At 44.0% G+C, this 26,655-nt stretch overlaps 2 protein-coding genes across 3 annotated transcripts in view; one reads left to right on the top strand and one right to left on the bottom strand.

Moving 5' to 3' along the window:
• tial1 (TIA1 cytotoxic granule-associated RNA binding protein-like 1) overlaps positions 1 to 2,080 on the bottom strand; it is a 29,486-nt gene extending 27,406 nt beyond the window's left edge. Inside the window, exon 1 of the mRNA XM_070542167.1 lies at positions 1,993 to 2,080. The gene's annotated coding sequence lies outside the window, so the exon portion shown is untranslated. The remainder of the gene's footprint in view (positions 1 to 1,992) is intronic.
• Positions 2,081 to 2,139: 59 nt separating this feature from the next.
• Positions 2,140 to 24,973, top strand: inpp5f (inositol polyphosphate-5-phosphatase F). 2 transcript variants are annotated; one of them, XM_015943861.3, is made up of 20 exons: positions 2,140 to 2,464; positions 7,061 to 7,141; positions 7,530 to 7,666; positions 11,130 to 11,258; positions 11,395 to 11,562; positions 11,641 to 11,697; positions 13,523 to 13,721; positions 13,798 to 13,977; positions 16,169 to 16,236; positions 16,396 to 16,520; positions 16,605 to 16,682; positions 16,768 to 16,888; positions 16,962 to 17,090; positions 18,636 to 18,753; positions 18,825 to 19,023; positions 22,202 to 22,273; positions 22,352 to 22,425; positions 22,589 to 22,717; positions 22,802 to 22,889; positions 23,632 to 24,973. In XM_015943861.3, the coding sequence occupies exons 1-20, from the start codon at positions 2,368 to 2,370 to the stop codon at positions 24,785 to 24,787; spliced, it is 3,405 nt and encodes a 1,134-aa protein (XP_015799347.1). In that variant the 5' UTR covers positions 2,140 to 2,367; the 3' UTR covers positions 24,788 to 24,973. The 2 variants fall into 2 exon arrangements, with proteins under 2 accessions (XP_015799347.1, XP_015799346.1); XM_015943860.3 differs by having other exon boundaries at positions 11,377 to 11,562.
• Positions 24,974 to 26,655: the final 1,682 nt, after the last annotated feature.

Below are 26,655 nucleotides of genomic sequence, written 5' to 3'. Positions count from 1 at the left end.
AGAAAAGCTTTTTTAAAGAGTGGAACTAGTTTACCAGATGCTGCTTTTGGGTGCATTGCTGATTCAGCCGTTTTTGCACTTTGCCATAACAGAAAATAGATCCTGCTGATAATCGGCAGCACGTCGTTTTGAACCACGTCACTTAGACACGTTTTGTTTTTGAGTGTTTGTATGTGAATCAGTCTACTTGCAAATTATGATATCACTATTTATATCACTGAGTATTTTGGTACATTTATGTGTGTGTGGACAAGCGGGGTGAGATGCACAGCTACTCGATGCGAGACAATCGGCACCTGCTGCTAAGCTGGAGTCCTGTTTAAGACTGTCAGAATGTCCTTGTACAACTACCAAAGCCACAATCTTTAGTCCCACAATAACGGCCTCAAAGCTTTAAAACCCCTGCGATCGCGCCCTTGCTCAGACACCACAGTTTCAGGTTTTTAGAAAACAAAACCGCTTTTGTGATTATCTTAAAGCTCTGAACCATGTTATGATAACACTAACCGTGTATGTTGTGGGTTTTTTGTCACTAAGATAAGATTGTAAGCCAGCTGAGAGATCACAAAGTTTGGATTATAGTTACTACCTAGTTCACTAATGTTATTATTGTTGTATCCATTTTTCCTTGTTGGCAAACATCAGCAAAATCTGTGGTTTTTAGTTTAGTTTTTTAAGGACGTTTTTGTCGTTTTGTGTTCAGTGAGAAGTGAATTGCCACAGAATAAACTACAGAGTATACGGTCCACCATGTTTACTCCCTGATTAAAAAAAAATCTATATTTTACTAACGGAGTATGTGCTTTCTTTTCCCTTCCATGGGTCTGGATTAGTTTTCTCCTGCAGACGTTTCAGTGATGAAACAAATGGTGAGCTGCATCTCGCCCTTCCTCCCTCAGGACCCTCTGAGTCAGGACCAGCTACGGTTTTGGCTGCTTATTCTTAGCTGGAAAGGGGCAAACAACACATTTATTTGTGAAAATTATCTTTTAAAGTTATTTTTAATAGAAAACTGATGGCGTATAGCCTTTTCATTAAATATTACTGTTTTCTACATTTATTAAAGAATAACAATCATAAATTAGGCGAACTTTTCATTTGCCTACATTAAATTGTAAATGCTAAATGTCCTGTATTCATATTGCACCTTCTTTAGTCCTAGAACCCCCCCAAGGCACTTTATAACACAACAGTCTTTCACCCATTCACACACCCTTTCGCACGCTTGTGGTGATGAGCTACAATGCAGCCATGGATGTTCTGGGGCGCACTGACAGAGGCGAGGCAGCCAAACACCGGCCCCTCCGACCACTTCCAGCAGGCAAGAAGGATTAAGTGTTTAGCCCAAGGACACAACAGCAGCATTCTCTACCGGGATCGATCCGACAACCTGTAGCCCCTTTGCTACATCATTGCTGATGGATGTAACTGCAGCAACCCTGCGGCTAACTGACAAAAGGTGAGGCTGCCATAAGCAGCACAGGTTCCCTCCGACCACCACCAGCGGGCAAGGCAAATGAGTGTCTTGCCCAAGAACACAATGACGTGCGCATCCTCAGACAGCCCGGTGCTGTTGCAGAATTTAATGAATTTTTTTACTCACTAATAACCTCTCCATAATGAATTCTGTAAATTAACTTTATTTATGTGTCTGACTTTAACACTGACGTCTTAACGTCTAAATATCGACCTTGAAAATCGGCAGTACATATCGGCCATCGGCTTACCGTGTCTCGTATCGGCATCGGCAATAGAACAACCATATCGGTTGTCCTCTAGTAAAAATGTACTTCTTCTGCAGCCTTATTGTTCAGCGAAATGTTGCATGCAGAAGTGAGATTCATAAAAAAAAATCATCAATATATTTGAGACCAAACAAATAGATCACAGATTATTTAAAAAAAAATCACAGCTTGTATTTTTACATTTAGGTGTTTTTGCAGGTTGTGTGCAAGTTTAAACCAAACCGACCCAAAACGTGTGAAATGTCACCTGCAGATGATGGGAATGAGGATGATGATGACGGTGGTACGTCACGTGTTATTGTTTGGAGCAGGAAACGACTGCTACGTCCTGAAGGGGCGAACAGCAGCGGCTTCAGCCTGACACTTCTCTTTACCGACACGCTGTCTCGGAGAATGGATGCTCCTCCGGCACAGAAGACGCCCGAGTGTCAGCATGAGTAGAGGAGGAACAAGATTCGCCCCGACACGCATCCAGCTGCCGCTGTTAGCCCGGGCTAGGAGGAGGGAAACGAGCTAACCGTGGCTAGGCTAGCTGCTGTTAACCGCCAGGACGAGGAATCCCCGCACCTGGTCGCGCGCGGCAGACTCGGTACTTCTCGGTGAAACGGTAAAGCAGGGGAAAATGGAGCTGTTCCAGGCGAAGGACGAGTACATCCTCCAGAGCGGGGACCGGGCTCTGTGGTGTAGCCGAAAGGACGGGACCATTACTGTCAGACGCGGTAGGTACAGGATGACGGCTCCCTGCCTCCTCTAACGTCAAACTAGCAGCCGGTGTCGAACTTAAACGATTCAGACATGTTGTTTTATGTTCAGGTGTTACGTAGAAAAATGTGTCTCCTGGTTCTGGTCTGCTGTCCCGACAGTTTAAAGCAAATTAGAAAAAGGTTGTTCGATGTCTAAAAATCTCAATTAAAGGTAGTTGTTAATTGAAAAGCATGCCTGATGCACACAAGCCAACTAACTGATTTTTATCCTTAATGTTAAAACTGTGTGCATTTCTGAGCTTTGGGGGAAGCAGTTTTCTATGGGGTAACATATCCCAACAGAACACCTGTCAGAGGTTGACAGCATATGTTCATCTTCTTGACAGTCTTTCGTTTTGGTGCCGCCTGTCACTTGTGAGTTTCGGTAAGAATAAAATCTCACCGTCAACTCTAAATAAACAATCCGTCAGTTAAAACAAACAAGTTCGGCAAGGAATTAACAGAATTTAAAGGTTTGGATGGGTCACCAAATTGCATTCCAAGATTTTGACTCAGACACATTCCAGACTTCAGTGTTCAAACCCGAACTGACTATTGGAGCATTCAGGTGTTCATCATTTATTCATGTGAATCAAACCAGAACATTAGGATATTTTCAGCTGCAGGTGACCGCAGCAGCACCACCTGACATTACTGAAACGGGTTTCATATTAAATAAAGACCTCAGGCTGCGAGAGGTAGCTATACATTCCTGATTGCAGTTTCAGAATGGCTAAACTTGGAATGAAAAATTCATTGAAGTCACCAGAAGGCATTGCACGTTGCCCTCTCTGTGCGTCTGTTGAAGTTGTGTAGCTGTGCAGCCATCCTGAACAGGGTTTTAGTTGCACTGCTGTTTCATTATTTAATTGGAAAAAGGGTTTCCACTCCACTGAGTTTCCACTGCTCTCTGTGGTCGACGGCGAAGGTTTTCTATGATATTACTCATTCTTGGTGAAATTGCTGTGCCTTCTTTTTGGAGAACTCCCCTGTGGGGCCCTCAGCTGGTTTCTCTGAACATGTAGTTCTCTGGCATGTGGAACAGGAAGAGTCATTGTCTTAGACTGCGTACAGTCCTCAAACTGTAACCACACCCTTCATGATTTTCCATTTTCCACACCAACATTTAATCCATCTCCAAGCTTTCCTGTTTTTTGTTTATTGATGGTCTACACAGAGGAGTTAGAACTAAACGAGACACTAAACCATGACTCTTGCTTCTACTTGGGTCAAGTGGAGTAGCGGTGTGAGACATGGCGTTATAAAATTGCAAAGTGTTTGTATGCGTTGACGATCTGCCAAAGCAGAAAGATCGTGGGATTGTCACGTTGAGAACAGGGAAATGTTTCCGCTTGGACCATTTTAGACGTAACACTCTGAGCCTTAGCTTAATGTGTATACATTAAAAAACAGGTAATGCTAAAGATGCGATTCTGGGTGAGGAGGATTATTAGCTTTTAGCCAACATGTCATCAGTGAGTTTCAGACTTGCACCGTGATTAGGCTACTTGTCATTTATGGCAAATACATTAGCATCAATAGCAATTAAACATTTTTGGAGCTATGAGTTTGGGAAATCAATCAATCAATCAAAGCTTTATTTATAAAGCGCCTTCCGCAACCCTGTCAGGAAGCCCAAGGCGCTGAACACGGTACAGTAGAAGTACAAATATAGTGAATAAATAAAAAATAAAAGCAATTCAGAAATTAAAGCAATTCAAATTACAAAATACAAATTACACAAAAAGGTGCAACATTCTAGTACAGGAGAGATGGGTAAAACAAGGGATAGAGTGAACCAATGAAAACTGTGAAAAAAATTCAACTGGTGTTATGTTGTTCATTAACAAATTTGGTTAAAACACACCCAATAATAAAGTCAACACGGTTGTGGTGTTAATGATGTTTTTACCTGTCGCTGTGTGCTACCGACCACATTTTAATTAAACCTTTAGAAAATAATCACTACCTCGATCTACAATGGATGCAAGATGTAACAGCATCAGTACCATTGTTGGACAATGTCAGTGATTTTTTTAACATATCGGCATCGATCCGATAACAAAACTGGTTTGATTTCAGCCATGTGACAACTGTTTGGTTATATGACCGTGATAATAATGCAGAGCAGGACTGTAGGGGTGTTTAACTGAAGCATAGAAGCAATGCAGGTGGTATCGTCACTTTTTACAGTGTCAAAGGTGTCGGGATATATATGTATATAATATCAGTAAATATTGGTAATTGACCATAACAGCTGTATTAGCCAAGATTTTCATACTGGTGACGCTGTTTTCTAGGTCCAAACGTCTTGTTGTCCTAGACTTCAAATGGTGTTTTTCTTTTTGGGACTCTGGTAGTTTGTCCTAAAGCTGAAGTGGTAGCAGCGGCTGTTTCTCCTTCTCTGATATTAATGAGCCGAGAACCACACCACTGGTGTTCTGTTGCTGAAAACGCAAGTGCACAATGAGTGGAGGACCCGGGCAAGTGTGGCGGTTCAGTGAGACGGAACAACTGGATGGTCCAACGGTTGCTTTATGTCCGAGTCGAGTTATTGGTGGAGATTTTTAGACAAATGCAAGAGATTTCACTTGAAGTTTTTCACAAAATATTTATAGTTATACGTTAGAAGCTGAGGCATGAAAAATGTTTTAAGCTAACTTGTTTTGAAAATTTGCTATTGCAGCTTTTAAACACCAGCATGATTTCATTAGAACACCTATGAAGCCATTATTTCTGAACATGAAGTGCTCTTTAAATGAATGGTAAACGATAAATGACCCACACTTGCATAGCGCCTTTCAGAGTCAGAGGACTCCAAAGCGCTTTACACTACAGTGTACCGTTGATCCAATCACACACACACATTCACACACTGATGGTGATGCACTACAGTGTAGCCACAGCTGCCCTGGGGCACACTGACAGAGGTGAGGCTGCTGAGCACAGGCGCCACCGGTCCCTATGACCACCATCAGCAGGCAAGTTGGGTTAAGTGTCTTGCCCAAGGACACAACCGCAGAATTCTCTTTCGAACCCGCAACCTTCCGATTACAGGACAACCTGCTCTACCTCCTGAGCTACTGCTGGTCTAATTGTAAATCCCTGGCATGGAAGGAAGTGGATAATATGCATTCATTCAGTAAATTATAGGCATTGAATTTAAATAAAGGACTTGCGCTAGGATTAGGGATGCACCGATACCGATAAAAGTTAACCGATACCGGGAACCGGTACCAATGCATTTGCTTGAAAATGGCTTCGCTGTAACTTGTCATTTCTCTTCACCTAATATTTTAGTTTTGTGATGATTTCTATTCATATAGTTTACTTTTTTTATCTACCTCATAGTTTTTTCCTGTTGAAAACAAAGAAGAAAATAAAATCTGTATTCCAAATCATTGCATTTTTTTGTGTGGTAGAAGTATCGGTATTGGTAATCGGTATCGGCGAATATTCAGATTAGGGATGGGTACCGAATTCGGTACTTTTAAGGTACCGACCGAATTCCATAGTACCGACCGAGCACCGATTCACGTCATTTCAAACGGTGCCTCGTTTCGGTACCCGTCCTTCATAACGAGAACTTGCCAAGACAGCTGCGCATGCGCAGGAGCGTTTTGTCGTCGCTTGCTGTGAACCAGTTGTAAACAGAGCAGTATGGTAGAGAGAACGCACGCTAAAGCTTGGGTCCACTTCACTAAATGTGATGGGTAACTGGGTGATGATGAAACCAGCGACAACGATCTAAGTGAGACATCCTCATCTTAATCTGCTCCGGTAGGTAAATATAATTAGCTTGATATGTTAGCTTCCGTTTCGCTAACGGTGCGTTCGCTTTCTCCTCGGAACTCTGAATTTCCGACTAGAAGAACATGAACGCGCTCTAAAGTTTGGCTTCACTTTACTAAATGCGACGGGTGATTGGGTGAAGATGAAACCAGTGACAACGATCTAAGTGTGAGGCATCATCGTTTTAATCTGCTCCAGCAGCTAAATAAACTGTTTAAGATAACGTTAGCTTGAAATGTTAGCTTCCATTGCTACCATTGTTATCAGCTAATGGTGCATTCGCTTTCTCCTTGGAAATTCTAACTTCCCAGTAGGAAAAATCAAATGAAAAAAGACGGCAAAAGGAATGAAGATACACAGTAAATTTAGTTCACAGTAAAGATGTTTGCTTCAGTTTAATTATCAACTTATAAAACTACAAGGACGATGTTAAAATACAAACAGTTGAATGTTATTTATCTTGATATTTATCAAATACTGTTATATATTGAGAAAAATATATATTTAATTATAAAAGAGAATTAAAATATCAAACACTCAAAAGTATCGAAAATTGGTACCGTTAAGTACCGGTATCGATTCGTAGGTACCGGGAATTAGTACCGGATCGATTCAAATGTCAAAGGTACCCATCCCTAATTCAGATCCAAGTATCGGTATTGTATCGGTTTGGAAAAAAGTGGTATCGTTGCGTCCCTAGCTAGGATTATTTTTGTATTGCTGTTGATCCGCTGTGGTCGGTTCTGTCTCCTGACACCCTTTTCCACCCGTTTGTTTCAGCAACAGACCTGTTGTTGGCTTGGAACCCAGTGTGTTTGGGTTTGGTGGAAGGCGTCATTGGAAAGATTCAGCTTCACACAGGTAGGTGGAGAACAAAAACCCTTCAGGCGTTCGTAACCCAAGCTGGTTTTGACTCTTTCACAGGGCAGACACATTCTCGCCTGCGAGAGCTGGACGCTCAAGTCCCCAGTGCTTTGCATGTTTGTTATTCATGAGTAAAGGTGTGAAAAAAAGTGTCCATGTGCTTTGAAATGAGTGTACTCATGAAGAGGAGTGAGCTGATGGCGAGGCCTGATTCTTGGCTGTGTGGGCCTCTAAATTTCATGTATTTTTCTGACGTACCAGTCAATATAAACGGGATATAACGGATTTCATTGGTCGTTTTATACATCCTTCGTATTAAAAACACCTTCAGCTGCTCACATAACGCCTTTTACAAAGCCACTCGTCTTCTTTCTCTTTTCGGCAGACCTTCCACTCGGTCTCGTATTAATCCGCCAGAAAGCGCTTGTGGGCAATTTACCAGGAAATCACAAAGTTTACAAGATCACCAAAATAGCTGTCATTCCCCTGTCTGACGAGGAGCCCCAGGAGCTGGAGCTGGAGGTATGCACAACCATCATCACATCAAATCCCCAACAGGAATAATAATAATACCCTCTAACTCCACTTGTGAGAATCCTAATTATTTAGTTTTCTAAATAAATGTGTCCAAGAATAGTCTGTATGAGTCAGTGAATGCCTCATGCCAGAAGAGGAGCTGAAGTGAGTAGTAGCTGTGGTTGAAATGACAGATAGGTGAATGTTGCTAAGATTTCAGTTTTTCAGGGATGCTTCATGGATGGTGAGACTGAATATTTCCAAGTGAGTAACAAGAGGATGAGACCTGTAGAGACCTGTAGAGCATGTCCTTTATGTTGTCTTTGTACTGCAGAATGACCCTCTGTTTTCCTTAGAAACCCCACATAATAAAGTAGATGTTAAATATTTAATACTAGAACTGCAGAACTGTGGAAAAGTGATTTGTTGCCTTACTGATTTCTTCTCTTTGCCTCTCGTATGTGTTTCAGGTCAGAAAACACATTTCAATCAGACAAAGATAACCGGAGAAAATACAAAGTATAGACTTCAACTGACATCTGACAAAATAAATCAAAACCAACCTGGTGGAAAAAGTCAATGCGTCCTCAATAAACCACGAGTCGCTTAATAAGTTTCTCCTCTTCTCCCTCCTACTGGTTGAAAGTGGAATATAAACAGTCGTAAACAAACCTGCTGTATCTAGCGCTAACAACGAGCTAATGCTAACACAAGCCAACTGATACTACATAAGTCACAAAGTAAAAAGATCCACACGGTTGGACAAAAAATATTACCTACAAGGCCAGGTCACCATCAGTCTGGGATTTCATTGCCTCCTTTAGCTCCCTGAAACTAGTGCAGGTCGCGCCGATGTTCTCTGGTTTTAGCTCTTTGCTTCTCCTCAAAAGATGTTACCCTTTTACTTTTACTTCCTGACTCTGCCATGATGCTATCTTAAAGCAAAATTATTATTCTTCTTAGGCATTTTATTGACTGTTGGCAAACAAAAAAAGCTAACCGCTAACCTTTAAATGAGCTACTGGAACAGTAAACAGCTATTGCTATAAAGCGAGCAGTGGCTTCCCACTAGTTTTCCTTCTCGATCTACAAAACTAGGTGCAGTTTCTGGTCAGCAGAGGGCAGCGGAGTGCTGTCCAGTGTAAAGCGGCTCAAGAACCACTGAAACCAGTTTGAAAGCAATAGCTTAAATATTAAGAACTCTTTAGTGTTGCTTTAAAGTGACAATGTGTATTTTCCTTGGTGATGGGGAGCAGTACATACCTAAATCATTGCAAGCAATGTGTTCAAGTAAGACCTTACCAACGAATGGCCATTAGGGTCAAAACTCCCTGGCAACGAGCGAAGAGGTAAACATGTAAAACAACTTTTATGAATGGTGAAAGTTTTGTAACTGCTTGTTAGGGCTGTCGCGGTAACCGCAAAAATGAAATATCGCAATATGAAGAAGCCCACCGCGCTGCATCATGGGCCACCGCGATTACTGAACTTGGTTCAATTCAATGATGCATGTTGAGAAGGATGGCTGCACTGGTATCAAAACGAAACGTTACTTCGCCGGTTTTCAGTACGTCAGCTGCCAGAGTCCTTGGCCGAGACAGAGCTGCCACCAGCGGCAATAAATAAATAAATAAACAAACGCTCGGAGACCTGCTGAAGTCCCGGACAAGCACTGCTTCTGCAACCGTCCCGAAGAGAGTTTGAGCCGAGCTGGAGCTCACTCGCTACCTGCAGGAGGAATGCATCCACCCTAAAGAAACCCCCCTGACATGGTGGAGCAACAACCGGGAGAGATTCCCTTTGCTCGCCAGAGTCGCACGTAGGTACGTGTGCGTTAGTGCAACGAGCGCACCATCCGAGAGGGTTTTCAGTGTTGCTGGAAATGTTACCACCCCTCTCAGATCCTCTCTCAAACCGTATATGGTTAACATGCTGGTTTTCCTTGTATGTAACAAGGACGTGACCAAGATATAAATCACCGTCATTCGTGTGTGTGAAAGTGAAATGATAGTGCCCCCCCCCCCCCCCCCCCGGCGCGCGCGCGCCCGGTACATGTAATTTTTTATGCTTGATTTTAAACAACTAAACAAAATGGGGACTTGTTTCTTATTTGTTAGATGCTGCAGCCAAATTTGCATTTAAAAGTTTAACCTCCTGAATTTTGTTGTTTTTAAGTTCAGTCGGACTCCGACTGTCGGAGAAACAATTCGTTACTGCGATCTGTGTTGTTACTGCCCTTTGATCTGCATTCAGTAAAGTGTTATTAAAGAAGGCACGGCAATTTTTTACCTTTTTTAAATGTGTAAACATTATATTTAGATAGTACTGCAATAAAAAAAAGTGCTGCAATAATATCGCACACCGCAATATTAAGCCACCCTGAATCACCGCAGGGGGAATTCCTCAACCGCGACAGCCCTACCGCTTGTTACAAATCAGTAAATGTGTTTTATCCTAACGGGCTCCAGTAGAGGGAAATATGGCGTCGCCCAGAGACTTAGACCCACTTTTGTGCATTTTAGACTGCTGCCAATATTTTTCAACAACTGGGCATCGTTTCATTCATTTTCAACAACATTTCGATGGAGATTTCCAGAGATTAATAGTAAAAACTACATATAGTCTCTTTAGCTGTGTGACTTCATATTTGGAAAGCCGAGTTCAGTATCGCTAACCTCACACCCAAACCTGATCACTGCCAGACCTGTAGGATTCGACTCCCTTCAACAGAACCTATCTGACAACATGAAGAAGGCTTAACAATCTCAAAAAGCAACACGACAGGAAAGAGTTCCAAGACCGAAAAACAACACAAAGCCAAAACACATCTTGATTATCCCAAATAAATATTCTGTGGACTCATGAGAAAAAAGCGTAACTTTCTGGCTGTTGTGTGTCCCGTTCCATCTGGAGTCAAACCAACACTAAAACATCGCCATAGCAACAGTCAGACATGGAGGTGGTAGTGTCATGACCTTGGGCTGCGCTGCTGCTTCGGGACCTGGACCACTTGGTGTAACATGAATTCTGCTCTGTAGCAGAACATCCTGAAGGAAAGCATCTGACCTATGACCTTAAACAGGTCGTTACTGCTGGAAGACCCTCTAATTTGGCTGAATTCAGACAATTTTGTAAATAAGAGTTGATGTGAGAGACTCGGTTATTACATTTTGGGTCACTTACTTTCCCACATAGAACCAGGCAAGTTCTAAGAGCTTTAGGAATAAGAATACATTTTTGTTGGATTAGTATTCACTCAGGTTTTCTTTGTCTGACAATGATATCGGTTTGCTGATCCGAGACATTTAGGTGGAGCAGGAAGGCAAACAGAATAAATCTGTAAGCAACAGAAAACCTTCACAGCTCTGCGGGTAGCGTACCGCAGTGAACGAGGATAAAACGTTTAGGTGAATTAAACATTTTATAATGTTTTCGGCCTAAATTTAACATTTACATAATTTCTGTACAGCTTTGCAAAAAGCATCACTTTGGAATCGACAAGCCGGAGAAACTGGCTCAGTCTCCAGATGAGTCCAAGTTTTTGATGAAGACTTTGAGCCAGATCAAATCCAACGTGGCCGTACCCATGAAGAAAAAGGTGTGATTGTTCTGTGTGTGTCCTTCAAACCATTTCTTTAATTATTTATGGCAGCTGTAAGATTTCACTATCCTTGCTTACTCACACTGACGGTTTTCTTTCTACCCGCCCAATCCAGTATTCCCCTGCCTTCCAGGTTAAAGAGAACAAAGAGAAGGAGCGTCTGGAGAGGCGGCTGCTGGAGGAGCTGTACAAGGTCTTCATGGACTCCGACTCTTTCTACTACAGCATGACCTACGACCTGACCAACAGCGTGCAGCGCCAGGGAGACTCTGACAAGTCCGGCTTACCTCTGTGGAAGCAGGTGGATAGAGAAATCTGTTTTATTTTTCCTTCAGTGGCAGAACTTCATTCTGACTAGTTGTTTTTATCCCTCCAAAAGGTGGATGATCGTTTCTTCTGGAACAAACACATGATTCAAGATATCATTAACCTTCAGGTAACATTTGTGCATACTCATCATCATCATCATCAACCTTTATTTATAAAGCACATTTAAACGGCGACAACGCTAACCAAAGTGCTGTACAAAACAATACGTCACCCAACTAGATGAAACAAATAAAAACTATTAAAAAAAAGAAAAAAAACAGGAAAGCACAAGGGTTAAACGGTCTCAGCCGGGAAGGCCAGGGAATAGAAATAAGTCTTCAAACGTTCTTTAAAAGTAGGAAGGGAGGGGGCAGGTCGGACCGTCAGGGGGAGTTGGTTCCAAAGTTTAGGCGCACAAACTGAAAAAGCCAGTTCGCCACGGGCCACATAGCGGGCAGGAGGGACAAGCAGAAGGTGCTGGTCAGAGGACCTCAGGGATCGCGCCGGAACATAGGGACTCAAAAGATGTGCCAAATAGGAGGGGGGCATTTCATGAATAGATTTGTAAACCAACAGGAGAATTTTGAACTTAATCCGAAACCGAACTGGAAGCCAGTGTAAATGTGCCAAAACAGGGGTGATATGCTGCCGTCGGTCTATGCCCGCAAGAAACCTTGCGGCAGCATTCTGAACCAATTGGAGGCGTACCGCTGAAGAGGAGGGAATACCATATAAAAGAGAGTTGGCGTAGTCCAGACGTGACGTTACAAAGGCATGAACAACCGACTGAAGATCTTTTTTGTTCAGGACAGATTTTAGTTTGGCCAGCTGGCGAAGATGAAAGAAACACGACCTGACTACCTGATTTATCTGAGCATCCATTTAAAAAAAAAGCGTCCCCAAATTTATATTTGTCGGCTTCAGCAAAACTGACAATGACGGGGGCAGAGATGGCTCCACAGCAGAGGGGGAACAGGGGCCAAAGAGAATAGCCTCCAGTTTCGAGCTGTTAAGATGAAGAAAATTAGCCGAGAGCCAGGACCTGACTTCACTCAGGCAGTCAGTCAGTGGTTGCACAGGGTCAGCAGATTTTAGGGCCATATGAAGCTGACAATCGTCAGCGTAGAGATGAAAATGTACCCGTAATTTTCTAAAAATGGCTGCCAAAGGTAAAATATATAGATTAAAAAGAAGTGGACCTAAAACGGACCCCTGGGGGACCCCACAAAAAAGAGGTGCCACTCTTGAGGCGCAGTTCCCCAGGGCAACATTAAAACATCTGCCATTGAAATAGGAACGGAACCACTCTAAAGCTGTTCCACGAATGCCAATTAACTGCTCCAGTCGCTGTGATAGGATTGCGTGGTCGACAGTGTCAAAGGCGGCAGATAAGTCTAAAAGCACCAACAACACATGAGAACCAGAATCAGAGGCAAGCAAAATATTGTTAAAAACACGAATAAGAGCAGTCTCAGTGCTGTGGTGAGGACGAAAACCAGACATAAAAATATCTAAAACAACATTGTTGGATTTAAGAAAATTAAAAATCTGGATAAAAACCATCTTCTCCAACAATTTGGAGCCTGAGTTTTATCAGAGAAGTACGTAAAGAATCACAGAAACTGCTCCAAGCTGCCATCTTCTTTGCATTCTAGGTCAGTTTTTCCCAACCCTGCTCCTCAGGGCACACTGGTCTGCATGTTTTCCATGTTTCCCTTTTAAACACCAGTGTTTCCCTGCTGCCAGACACCTGACTTAAATTAATGAGTGATTAACGGGCATCTGCAGCACGTGATGTCCTCCTGAGGAGGAAATGTAAGTCAGGTGTGCTGAAGTAGAGACGTGGAAAACATGCAGGACAGCGTGGCCTGAGGACCAGGGGTGCGAAACATTGTTCTATGCCAATGCAAAGTACTTCTGCATAAACCTTTTCTGTTTTTTTTATGCTTCAGGTACCAGAGGCAGATTTCTGGGTCACACCAATCATCCAGGGGTTCGTTCAGGTGGAGGAGCTGGTGGTGAACTACAACGAGGCATCTGACGAGGACCGGAGCAGCCCCGACACTCCACCCAAGGAGGTAACCTGCGTTGACGACATCCATCCTCGATTCACCGTGGCGCTAATCTCCAGACGTAGCCGGCACCGTGCAGGTAGAACTAAAGCCCACCTTCCGCGCCGTATAAAAACGTACAAAGGCTTTGGATTCATTCTTCTTCTTGTTTAAAGGGATGCGCTACAAACGCAGAGGGGTGGATGCAGAAGGCCATGTGGCTAACTACGTGGAGACGGAGCAGCTGATCCATGTGCACAGCCACACGCTGTCCTTTGTGCAGACTCGTGGGTCAGTGCCGGTCTTCTGGAGTCAGGCAGGGTACCGCTACAACCCCAGGCCTCGCATAGAGAAAGGTCTGACAGTTTTATTTCTGAATAACATTTCTGATCAGATGGTATTTGTTGCTCTTTTACCAGAAAACAGTCTTGCATGAAAATATTCCGCTCATTCAGTAATGGTGCGCTACAAACACACATCAATGGGATTTTGGCAACCCAGTTCATAAAACGCTGCGATTTCCTAAAGCTCTGCAATACCTCACAGAAACGGTAATGAAACTCTGCGATTCGCAGGAGTTTAAATGTGAAAATAGCCTTCTATCCCTATTTTCTGCAGTAGCCGCTGATAGCAAATAGACGGGGAAACGCGAATGTTACCAATGCCAGTCAGATCTAGGTCACACTGTCACTAACATTCATGGACTCGCCCATCTTGGCTCGCGACTGGGAAGGCTGTTGTTGGTTTAGCGTCCAAGAAACATCAGAGAACGTCTCTACAAGTAGAAGCTAACCGTTAGCGTTAGCATCTCCACCACATGGCAGAACTCCTCCAGGCTTGTGTTGTTCGTGGAGGTAAAACACCAACGTTGCTGAGAAAACAGAGTCAGCGGTAGAGTCGTGTTGCTGTTGCCAATCAGAGGAGAGATGTCCGAACACCAGGAACTAATGGGCCATTCCCATCTGTACCGAGTCGGCCCGGGCCGGGTAGCGTAGGTTGTTTACATATCTGGGTGGCCTGGTATTTTTCCGGGCCAACCAAGGCTCATTCTCAGCCCTCTTCTCGAGGGGGTCTGCTTCAGGCCGACCAGGGCCAACACACCCACTGCTGACAGCAAATTCACACCTTCCATTAGAGCAAGCCTCTGATTGGTGGGTAGAATCAGCCCACATGGGCTTAAGACAAGGATGTGTGGAATCAACCGGGCCAGGCTGGGGCCGACTGAGGCTACCCGGCCCGGGCCGACCCGGTACAGATGGAAATGGCCCATTAGTGTCGGCTCTGGCTCACTTCTAGTTCCTGAAACAGGAACTAGAAGAACAGCTTTTTCTTCACAGAGATTGATTTAAACTAGAGACCACTGATATTGTGTTGAGTGAACTTGGTCTTTAAACAGATCCTGGGAAAATGGACTTTGTGTGACTGAACTGGTATTTTTAAACAGTTTTACATTTTCATGATTTTTGTTCAGCTGAACGATGACATCATGCACTCAAAGCTTCTCCTCGTTAACTGGGAGTAAGAAATACAGGTTTGGTGTTACCACGGTGACAAATGAGCCACTGGCAGCAGCTTTAACACTTTGATCTTGATTTTATTTTTTTTACACTTCTTGTAAAGTTTTATTTTTATCTACTAGTTTATTACAGAAGGAAGGTTTAAACTATTTGGGCTTCAGACTGTAGCCTCAAAGTGTCTTCCTAAACATCCCTTTGGGTTCTTTATTACAAAATACATTCACCTTGTTGGTATGGGGTTTGTGTTTTACCACTTTGTTTTGTTTTAAAGAGCAAGTAACGTCTAAATTAACTTTTTTTGCATATGAACTGTATAAATGAGTGTCTAATAGTGTTTTAAATGTGTGTATTCATTATTTTAGCATTTTAGTGCTTTTTCTTTAAAAATTAAAAATTCTGCCTAAATACCACAGCATAGCGCCACCTTCAGCTTAAAACATAGAATTTGACTCATTTTGAATAAATTTTAGCCAATGGCTAAAAAGTAAGATACTACGTAAACCAGTAGAGTACTACGTAGCAGCTCTGTGTCAAAGTTATAAAAGCAACGAGCGTCTCGGCCACGCCTTGTGGCGAGTTGGGAGTTGGATTTGCAAGCGAGTGTAGGAGGTTAGCATATAGCGTTAGCATATCCTAGTCTTTAGCATAGCTTTTAGTGTTATACATACTTATTTATTGTTAGTTTGGCTGTTGGATATTGTAGTTTAGTTAGTGTTTGGCTGTGAGTGTAATTAGGAAAGTAGTTTGGGTTTAGTGCTCCATATCGTGTTAGTATGGTGAGAAGGTGTAGTGTAGTATGGTTGCGGTGGCTCTGTGGGGTTGCACTCCTTTCCGCTGGACTTAGAAATTAGGTGCCAGTGGTTGCGCGCAATCGGTATAAATTGTTAACATTTCATAAAACATTGCTCTTCAACTGCCTGTAGACATTCAAAGGAAGTGTCACTTCTGTCTTTGAGGATATGAAATTAAAAACACTGTAGATCTCTTCATCTTTCACCGTGTGAATTCTTGTACTTTTCTGGTGTTGCAGGAGAGAAGGAGACCATGTCATACTTTGCTGCTCACTTTGAAAAGCAGCTCAAACTCTACAAGAAGCAGGTCAGTGTGATTCATGGTTTTTACAGCTGTAGGTGCATCTGGTTTGAATGTTCCAAAGATAATCGAGTTAAACTTTGTTCTCAGAGGCAAATTTAATGCTGAAGAGTCATTGTGATAACAGCAGAACCGGCTGATGGCACCTGTTGTTGGATTTGACAGGTCATCATTAACTTGGTGGATCAAAGTGGACGGGAGAAGATGATCGGTGACGCGTATCTGAAGCAGGTCCTGCTTTACAACAACCCAGATCTGACTTACGTCTCGTTCGACTTCCACGAGCACTGGTGAGAGAAATGCAGACCTCAGCGGTCATGAATGATCCGTTTTACACCACTTCTGCTTTCTAATTTCTGTGTCATGTTTCCTAGCCGCGGTATGAAGTTCGAGAATGTGCAAGTACTGACCGATGCCATTTCTGACATCATCACTGACATGAAGTGGGCCTGGTAGGAGTTAGGCTCTAAATGGAACTGCATGCACCTGACAAAGCTGGCGATTGTTTTTGATTCTGAGTGCATCTCGCCTCGTTAGGGTGGACCAAGCTGGAGTCATCTGCAAGCAGGAGGGAATTTTCAGGGTTAATTGCATGGACTGTCTCGACAGGACCAACGTGGTTCAAGCTGCCATTGCTCGAGTGGTGATGGAGCAGCAGGTGACTTCTGTTCCTGGGTGCTGCTTTTGCTTTTTTGGAATGCGATTAAATTGATCCTGCGTTCGTTCTGCAGCTGAAGAAGCTGGGTGTGATGCCTCCGGAGCAGCCTCTGCCTCTCAAGTGCTACAGGATTTATCAGGTCATGTGGGCCAACAACGGCGACACAATCAGCAAACAGTACGCAGGAACCGCAGCTCTCAAGGTAACATCCTTGACCATACGCGTCTATTTAAATCAGTTTCCTGGATCTCACCCGGCCGTCAAATTCACAAGAAGTTTCCAAAACGTCTCAAAACATTTGTGTTCTCGATTTCCTTACCAGTCACAAGTGTTTATCTGGAATCTCTGCCAGTTTAGTTGAAAAGTGTCAAAGTGCAGGAAGGACGAGACAACTTAAGCCGGGCGTACACTGTGCGACTTTTTCACTTTTTTGAGCCGATTTTCCACTCGTGCGAGAATCCACAAGATCGGGGCGAGTTTTGCGCCGAGCGGTCGTGTAGTGTGCAGGGGGTTACGAGAGGCGATTAACACCACGTGACCAGCTGCCGATCAGCAGTCGTGAGCTCGCACGGACTTATGGCGTGTTTAATATTTCGCTCATCCCTCGTGAGGGTATCGCACTGTTGAAGCGGCGCTGCGAGCAGCTGCGACCCAAAAAGTACCAGAACCGCTCACGGCGCATGCGCAATCCTGCATCAACGCCGCTCGCCCGCTATTTCCCTAACACCACACGCTGTTCGTTTTTGTTTCTACGCGGGTTTTTACTCACAAAGATTGTCAAGAAAGCGTGTTTGTCGTGTTCATGTCAAATTAAACTGATCACAAAACACAGATTTACTTTCTTTATTTCGTTTTCCTCATCCAACCCCCATAAATCCCTGTGTGTCCTCCTGCAGCACTCCCGAAGGACAACAGGCAAAACAAGACCAAAAAAGTCTGACGTGTTGAGTAAAAACTGCTATTTTTAGCATATTTTTAGGGCCGACGTGTTTCTACCAGACGTACAGTGTGAGCAGTCAGGTCGCATACGAGAACCGGGTCGTACAGTGTGAGCGCATGACTCGTGAGATCTGCCCTGCGAGGAAGTGGTACAGATTGAGCTGAAGCTGAGTGCTACGAGTGAAAAAGTCACACAGTGTCCGCCCGGCTTTAGGAAAAGGTTTGCAACCAAACTGCAACAAGACACTTTTGATTGTTGCAATTTGTTTGCAGATATTCTCCACGTGACCTGGTCTCGTATGAATCTTTTGCCAATTCTGTGTGATTCCAGTTAGCAATGCGCATATCTTCTCAAAAAGTCGCAGCCCAGTAAGATACCGACTTAAAGGGGCAATATGTAAGAATTCTACAGTGAAATAATCACACAACAGTCTAATGTCTCAATCGTGTTGGAAGGAAGGTTATACTGAAACAGATTCTACTCTCAGCCCGCTGGAGGTTTGTCAGTTTTTCTCCTTTCAAAGAAACTAAACAGGGACATAGTTACTGTTTACAATCAAGGTGAGTTTTCCGAGTCTGCGCAGAGCTAACGCTGCAGCGGCGGCATTGATAATTCAACACCAGCAGGCAAAAACCTCCAGGAGCGACCCAGAAGTTGTGTCTTGTACCCCTAAGAAGTACTTTTTGCACCTTTAATCACAAATTAGCTAAAGGTTGTCTGACTCAAAAAGTGTTTTTACAGACTTTTGTTCTTCAAGTCAGGAGTAAGATCGGAGTATCAGTAAACCCACGGTTTGTTTTGCTTCAGGGAGACTTCACTAGAACAGGGGAGAGGAAACTGGCCGGTGTGATGAAGGATGGCGTGAACTCCGCCAACCGCTACTACCTTAACCGCTTTAGAGATGCATACAGACAAGCGGTCATTGGTACGGAAACGTTGGTGTTGCATCTCCTTCTCTGACCGGCTGGCTCAGACTAACCCAGCGTCTCTGTGCAGATCTCATGATGGGCTTACCGGTGACAGAGGACCTCTACTCCATCTTCAGCAAAGAGAAGGAGCATGAAGAAAAGGAGAAGGAGCACCAAAGAGGAGCCCAGGAGCAGGTCAGCCTCCTGTTGCAGACGTACATGCAGCTTTTGCTGCCGGATGATGAGAAGTTTCATGGCGGTTGGGCCCTCATCAGTTGTGACATGAGGTTAGTGATCAAGCCTTTCTGTCTGGGTGATCGGAGTCAACCAGATATAACTATTTATATAAATAAGGGATAGCTTGCTTGTTTGGTCACTGCTGTGGCTAGAGCTTGTGAGTTTGCATCCACTTAATAAAACTGCTTAGAATATTTGGATTATAGAGTCCGACTTCCACTTTTATTGTCCTGATGGTCTCATTTGCTCTGAGCTGAGGCCCGTCTCCACTATCAGAACGTCCGGGTAATTTTTACCAGACTTTCACAGCGCGTGTGTGTCCATTTCACCAGGCCGGCCCCAAAGGACCGCTTTCTGGGACATTTCAGAAACCAACAGGGGTGTGAACTCAAAAAGGCCCCATAGAGGTGCTGGGTGGGACTTGTGGTTAACTCATCCTAACTGGTCATGATTCAGCAGGAAACGATATCGGCAGACGTCGCTAAACTGGCATCCGTAAAACCAACAGAGCTGCTGGTGAAGCCAAATGTAAGAAGTATATAAACGGTTTGTGCGGCTTTAAAATCGCTGGTTTAAATTCCCAACGGCAAAAAATGCAGCAGAAATCCAGCCCCTCAACTCTAATATATGCCCCTTTGGAGTCTTCTATGGAGCGGCAGAAAAAACTGCTTTTGTAGTGGTCATTGAATGCTGCTTTTTACAGCCGCATCCCCTGAACGGGTAAAATATGATGTTCTTTGACAGAATGAAGTGTCTTTAAAGCCGTTATAGCAAATCTGCAAGCAAGCTAAGTTTTTGAATGCAAACACGGTCACGGAACACTCAGCCCTCCCCTCGGGTATCTTCCCTGGATCGGGAACTGGAAATCCAAGTTGCCAGAGGTAACGAGATAGCGCTAAACACAAGCCACCATTTTCTAGGTCCAAACGTCTTTTGTGGTCCGTGACTTCTGGTGGCGTTTTTCTATGTGGGACTCCGGTAGCTGGTCCTAAAGTTGAAGTGGTAGCAGCTGTTTCTCCTCCTCTGACGTCATTGAGCGGAGAAGCTCTCACACCGGTGTTGTTCTGTTGCTGAAAACGTGTAATGAGCGGAGGACCCAGGAAAGTGCGCCGGTTTGGCAAGACCAACAACCGTGTTATTGCTGGAGGTTTGTAGACAAATGCGAGAGAACCACTTTATTATTTGTTCATTTATTTTTTTTATCTCCACAAAATATTTATAGCTATACTGGGTAGTGTTGTCAAAAAATCGATACCTAGATATAAATCGATGCTAAAAGTGGTATCTAAATTAGATATTCCATCCCTGTGGAATCGATATTATGGACTATTATGCACAGCCTTCTTTAAGTACACCGACACGCACGACAGCCAGATGCCGTAAAGCAGCCTCCGCCTCCCAGACAAACAGAAGAAGAAGACGCCGCATGGCTACATTGCAATTTCCCACGCGAGTTGTCTCCGATCCAAGTTTTGTCTGCCAAATAAATAAACAAAAACATAAACAGCGAATTTGGGAGGTGCTTCACAGCCCAACTTAATTAGCATACCAAGTCCGACACGTAGTTGTATATTCACGCTTATGTGCTTAAAGGAAAACTCCCGTTTATTGCAACCCGGACTTAATTTCTAGCATGCAGTACGTTTGTTTACTCACGCTGACAACTTTGGTGCTACTTGGATTCCCCGGGGTATTTAGATCCATCGGCGAATCGCCATCAGTGTATATCCATATAACGGGTACGGACGGGCACCCATGGTGCAGCCTCGAAATAAGACATTATCTGCACCAAAACATCTTCATGTCGAAAGGTTTTGTTAGGAATCATTAACATGATTCCCCCGTTCGTTTGGAGCGGGTCTGGGATTTCTAGGCGTAAACAGACTAGCCGCGGCTAATCTAACCGGCGCTTTTAATGACGTCACTGCCGTGCGCCAATCTGTTTTTATTAAGATTACCGGTAGATGTACCTTTGTCCTACTGTGGAGAAATTCATTTTCTCCCTTTATTGACCAACAGAGTTGTTCAAAAGTACAGAACAAAACATATGGCATTACATCTTATGACAAAAATGCACCTTAAACAGAGTTTAAGCAGCAAAACATCACTCTGCAAATAGTGTATATATAGTGAGACAATTCATGATTTAAAGTGTTAACTTTCGCCAGTTTTTGTATGCACGCTTTAAAAAATGCTGATACTTGAAAGGTTTAAGCACTTAATACACTTAATTCTTAACATTTAATTTTTGCAATATAAATTGAGGAATGTTATTTTTTGAATAAACTTGTTCAATAAATTGGTGTTTTTAAATAGTATCGAAATCAAGTATCGAGTTTTATTTTCCAGTATCGAATTGAGTTTGAAATTTTAGTATCGTGACAACCCTAATACTGGGTTAGAACGATAAGATAAGATAAGATAAGATAACCCTTATTAGTCCCACAAGTGGGAAATTTGTTTCGTTTACAGCCAAGTAACAGTAAAGTAAAAGTTATGCAGCAGAGGGAGAAAACACTAAAATACAATAAGTTCGATCGTAATGAGATAAAATAATCTCAATATAATAGACAATTTATACCTTAAGAATAGGTTAAAAAATAAAAACCATACTATATGCAGCTTAGAAATACAGAGTAAACTTCATCCAACAGATTTGTTGTAAAGTGTGACAGCAGTGGGGAGGAAAGACCTCCGGAATCTCTCTGTCCCACACCTTGGGTGGCATGAAAAACTTGTTTTTCGAATTAGCTTTTGCAGCTCTAATGTTAAAAATGTTTGTCTGTGGGCGCCTTTTAGCTCTGATCAGTGACATCACTCATGATACGCTGACGTCTTGGCAAAGTTTCGAAAGGCTGACTAAACCAGCGCGTTTTCCCTGTCACCTCCCCCCCCCCCCCCCCCTTTCCAGAAATATCCCAGAACTCCTATAATGGAAACGTAGAGCTAACTTCCTTTAAGGGCCCTTCACATTAAGAGTTTAGAGCAAACACGTGCACTTCACTCGAAAAACAAAAACACGCACAAAATTTGAAGGTCCTCAAAGTAACGTGCAGTCACCTCTCGGTAAGATGCAGCCAAATCCATGCATCATGTTTCCGTCCTGCACACTAAAACCACAGCGACACATTTGGACAAGTGGAAAACCCAGTAATACTGCAGGATCTAGTTTGTCCAGTAGTTTGTTTTTCAGAGCAACACATTTTTGAAATACTGGTTTTCCACCAGCCTCATCGATGCAACCAACAAAGACGTGGATGCGCTGCTGCTGCTGTCAGACAAAGCCTACTACATCGCTTAGTGAGTCAGACTCTCGGTCAAACTCTCATCTTTGGGAAGTTTTAAGCAGCTCATGTCATTGGACTCATTTCCTTCCAGCTATGATGAAGAGGCTGATAAAGTCGACCAGTACCAACGCCTCAACTTAGCAGGGTTGGAAAAGATTGAAATCGGTGAGTTGAACTTGAAGGAGAAGTTCTTGTACACTTGCCAAGTCACCCAACACTTCCTGGAAGTGCTTTACACGTTCTCACCAACCTTTTCAGCGATGTCCTCACGTTTTGTGAGTCAGGCAGGAGAAGCGAATCCCTAAAATGGCTTTTGTTTGGTCTGCAGGTCCTGAGCCCACTCTGTTTGGTAAGCCCAAGTTCTGCTGTATGCGCTTGCACTACAGGAACGAGGAAACAAGCGGGTACTTCCACACGCTGAGAGCTGCAACACGAAATCCCGATGATGATGGAAAAGGTAGGATGGGGTTTGTTCTTTCGACAAAAAGAGAATTAAACCTGAGGAACGGAGATACTTGACTTGCATTGTGGCACATTTCAGATACACTCCAGTGCATAGCAGAGATGCTTCGCATAACTAAGGAGGCCATGGGACTGGATCTGCTTGTAGTTGAGAAGAAGTTGGAAAGGTGAGCTCTGATTTGTGTTTACAGTAATCCCTCGCTACTTCGCGGTTCGTTCATCGCGGATTTGCGGATTTTTTTCTTTGGAGCATTTTTCAGGGGGAATTCGCAGATTTGCGGTATTTTTCACTGATTCGCGGTATTTTTCTATGCGAAATATCAAGAAATTCTTGTTTTTTTCTTCATCAATTTCATCATAAAATGCACTTTTTGTAATAAAACTAAAAAAAAAACAAGTATAAAATTTTTTTTCTTGAGTTTTACCCACAAAAAGAGAATGTGATCATACTATATGATAATTCAATAGGGAGCGTGGTTTCACAGAAGCGGAAGTGATAGCGTCGGTGAAACGCCGGCTGAGCTAGGAAACCCCCGAGCGTTCGAGCGTCAACGAAGTGACACGGAAATGCCGAGCTTTCCAGAAGTAAGTAAGATAACTTACTATGAGCTGATAGTTCGTTGGATTGATCGGTAGGTTGGAAACTCTGATCATGAATCTGAAGAAACGATGACTGAGTGGTGAGCTGGAAAGGCGACTTCCGTTTATAGCCGCGGTTTGTGACGTAGGTGCGACGTGGAGGGAATCCCCGCGAGGGGCATGCTGGGAGTCCCTACTTCGCGGATTTTCACCTATCGCGGCCAGGTCTGGAACGCATCTACCGCGATAAACGAGGGATTACTGTACTGTCATTGCAAGTGAGAGGAAATGACTGGAGGTATGGATGAGTTCCTTGTTTCTGTGTTCTAGGCGGCAGAGTAAGCCTCACGAGGACATCGTGGGGATCCAGAACAAACCAGCCGACCAGGTTCAGGGCAGCTCCGGTCTGGCGCAGGGAAAAAGTTTCCTCCTCAACAAATTCTCGTCCCTCAACCAGAAGGTGAAACAGACCAAGACAAACGTAAACATCGGTCCCTTCAAGCCTCTCGGTAAGCTGGGCAACTTCTCAAAGCCCGATGTGACCGTGAATTTCCTCAAACCAACTATGCACGTTAACCTCTGGAAGTCCGACAGCAGCTTGGAGACATCGGACAACAACCCCGGCTCAGGAGTCCCAAAGGATATCACTGACAAACGTTACGAAAACTCCTCAGACTCCGATTCCTATACTTCAGACCCCGACCACCCATGCTCTGGTTCCTTTGAAAAAGTGGATTATGTTCTGCCCAGCTGTGGCATTGTAGCATCAAACCCCCGTCTGGGGAGCCGCTCCCAGTCCATAGGTAGTGGGGATCTGAATATTCCCTCTGTGATCCGAGTCACTGGCTGTGGAGAAACACAGGAAAGCTTGTCTGAAATAAATGATAAGTCACCTGGAGCTGCTTCGGTTGCAGAAGAAGCCCTTCTGATTGACTTTGGCACTCCCATTGATGCCTACTGCCACCAGTTCATCCACGACACACAGACTAAACCCGTTGAAGTGTTTGGGGAGCAGCCGCCTGTCGCTGTTCCTCCACTAAGCTCTGCAGTTCAGAAGAACACCCCAGCAGACTCAGACAAGCAGCCAAGCTCAAATCAGCAGAATCGTCACGCGGAGCCCCAGCTCCCCAGGCCGTCCCAGCTAGACGTCCGAACCTCTACCTCCAGTTCCAACCTCCTCTTCGTCCAGAAGCCCAACTCTGCAGTCTCGGGCGGCTCTCAGAAGAGCCTGAGCTCGCACATGGAGGGCAGCCTCGGACCTTCACCCACCGACAGCAACGGCAGCCGAGTGGTGTCTCCCTTTGCCAAGATCAAGAGCTCCATGGTCCAGGTGGCCAGCCTCACCCAGGCAGGACTCACCCAGGGCATCAACTATGCTGTCGCAAAGGTCCAGAAGAGCCCCGAGCCCGACGCTGTCAACGAGGCCCAAGAGAACGAGCTGAAGGCAATGTTTACTCAGTGCCAGACGAGGATCATTCAGATCTAGTGCTTTCCTTGTAGCAGGATTTTGTAGTTCTCTAGAAGCGTCCTTAATGGTAGCATCAGCGGAAACTTGCACAGAGTATCAATATTAGGCCAAGAAACGTGCTCATGGACCCCCTAAAAAACGCCCACTCAGCAGAGACTTTTGTACTGAACTGACGAATCCGCCCCACCTGTGTGACTTGTTTACGTGCACGTTGTGGTGGGTTTCCCTTCTTTTCAGAGCACTGACCGTTTTTTGTTTTCTTTTGCCATGCGACGTTGCACACCTGATAAATGACATAAATATTTAAGTTCTACTTTAATAGATCAGTTGTTCCTCTCTGTGCAAACTGCAATGATGGCGACGCGGTTTCTGACAGCCTTCGCGGATCAGTTTGTGGCTCTTCGGCTGGTTTTAAAAGTAGAAACGATTAAACGTTGGGACTGATCTCGACTTGAATTGGCTCGCTCTCCAACCAAACCGCAGGTTACTCCATAAACAATGTTACTGTCGAGTTAAGTTGCTTCGGTAGACGCCGGTCTTGTTACGAGTAGCCGAGTACTCCCGGAGGGAACTATTTTTTTTACTTTTGTAAACGCGACGCCACCCGTTCAGTTTGTTTAATGGTAACCACCAGTTAGCATTAGCAGCGTGTATAAAGACCATTTCTGACAAAGTACCTTATCTCATCCTGTATATGCAGCACGCTTGTGACGTAGACCTCAATTTGCCGTACCACTGGTAGTGATCAACCAAACATGTTTTTTTGTGAATCGTAACATCGTAATGGTGTGGAATACTACCCTCTGTTTATCTGTCCGACAGACACAACAAGCTGTTGGTAGTTACTTTAGCTAATCTCCGTGTTGTCAAGCGTAATTAGGCGAGATATCGACTACGTCCGACCGCCGTAGTATTCTGGTCGTCAGTATGTACAGTGAGTATTGTCCATCCCTACATGAGCACAGCTTTTCCTCAGTTTAAAAACAAGGTTTTATTTTATTTTTTTCAATTTCCATTTTGTGAAAGCTCATGAAAGGAAACCGGCCAGATCGATATTTCGTCGGAATCGGAGAAACGGTTCCGTTCTAGTTAGCGTATTTGTTTGAACTTATCCTCGGCCAGCTTTAGCAGTTTGACTAAAACGAGTGGAGCATATAGTTAGCATATATGCTGTTATTTATTAGGAATGCCGACGCTTTATGCACTCCCCAAAACCAGAGTATATATTTATGCCTTAACCGGGAACTTAAGTGGGATTATTTCTATCAGGTATTTAAAGAAAAATCTACCTTTTAAAGTCTGTTGTTACGTGTTTCATTTAGCATACTGTTGGAAATGTGTTCCGGGGCGTGATTGGCATGTTTCACGGCAGAGACGTCGTTGGAGGATGTAAATAGTCGGTACGTTTGCTCCAACATCCCCTCTGCCGCCTCGGTTTAAAACCTCAGCTGTAAACTGTATATTTTATCCTTAAGTACAGGTTTTCCCTGGCTTCTTGTTGTTGATCAACACAAATGATGAGGATTAGCTTTGTGGCTAAGTGTCCCAAGATGAAAGGGGTCCCATCTTTGTAGTCCTCACTCCCGTTGGCTCACCAGCAGGTAACGCGTGGATTTGTTTGTCTGGTTCGTGTGACACGAGACTTCAGTCTTGGCTGCTTTGCAGGTGCTGCTTTTAGTACGTGGTGCTGCCAAAGCTGCAGCTGTAGCGCAGTTTTAACGCTTACGGGAATTTTAATCAGGTTCAACACTGGAGCGGTTCGTTTTATCTTGTGCTAAAAAGCATTCCTCCTGATGCTGTCAGCTTTTTTACTTTGACACATTTGCTGGCTGTTTTGTCTCCTTTTGTTTTCACACCAAGTGCATTTTTTGTGTCCTTTCGTTTCG

This window comes from Nothobranchius furzeri, chromosome 12 (genome assembly GCF_043380555.1).
Source record: "Nothobranchius furzeri strain GRZ-AD chromosome 12, NfurGRZ-RIMD1, whole genome shotgun sequence".
Lineage (NCBI taxonomy): Eukaryota > Metazoa > Chordata > Actinopteri > Cyprinodontiformes > Nothobranchiidae > Nothobranchius > Nothobranchius furzeri.
The sequence above is the reverse complement of the archived record's forward strand: the minus strand, read 5'-3'. Positions and strand labels throughout refer to the sequence as shown.

What these genes read in the sequence shown, in the direction of transcription:
- inpp5f (XM_015943860.3), top strand. Translation starts at nt 2,368, where the DNA reads ATGGAGCTGTTCCAGGCGAAGGACGAGTACATCCTCCAGAGCGGGGAC. An exon ending in AAAGATTCAGCTTCACACAG is followed by an intron (nt 7,142 to 7,529) that starts GTAGGTGGAGAA and finishes TCTTTTCGGCAG; the next exon opens with ACCTTCCACTCGGTCTCGTA. An exon ending in GCTTACCTCTGTGGAAGCAG is followed by an intron (nt 11,563 to 11,640) that starts GTGGATAGAGAA and finishes TCCCTCCAAAAG; the next exon opens with GTGGATGATCGTTTCTTCTG.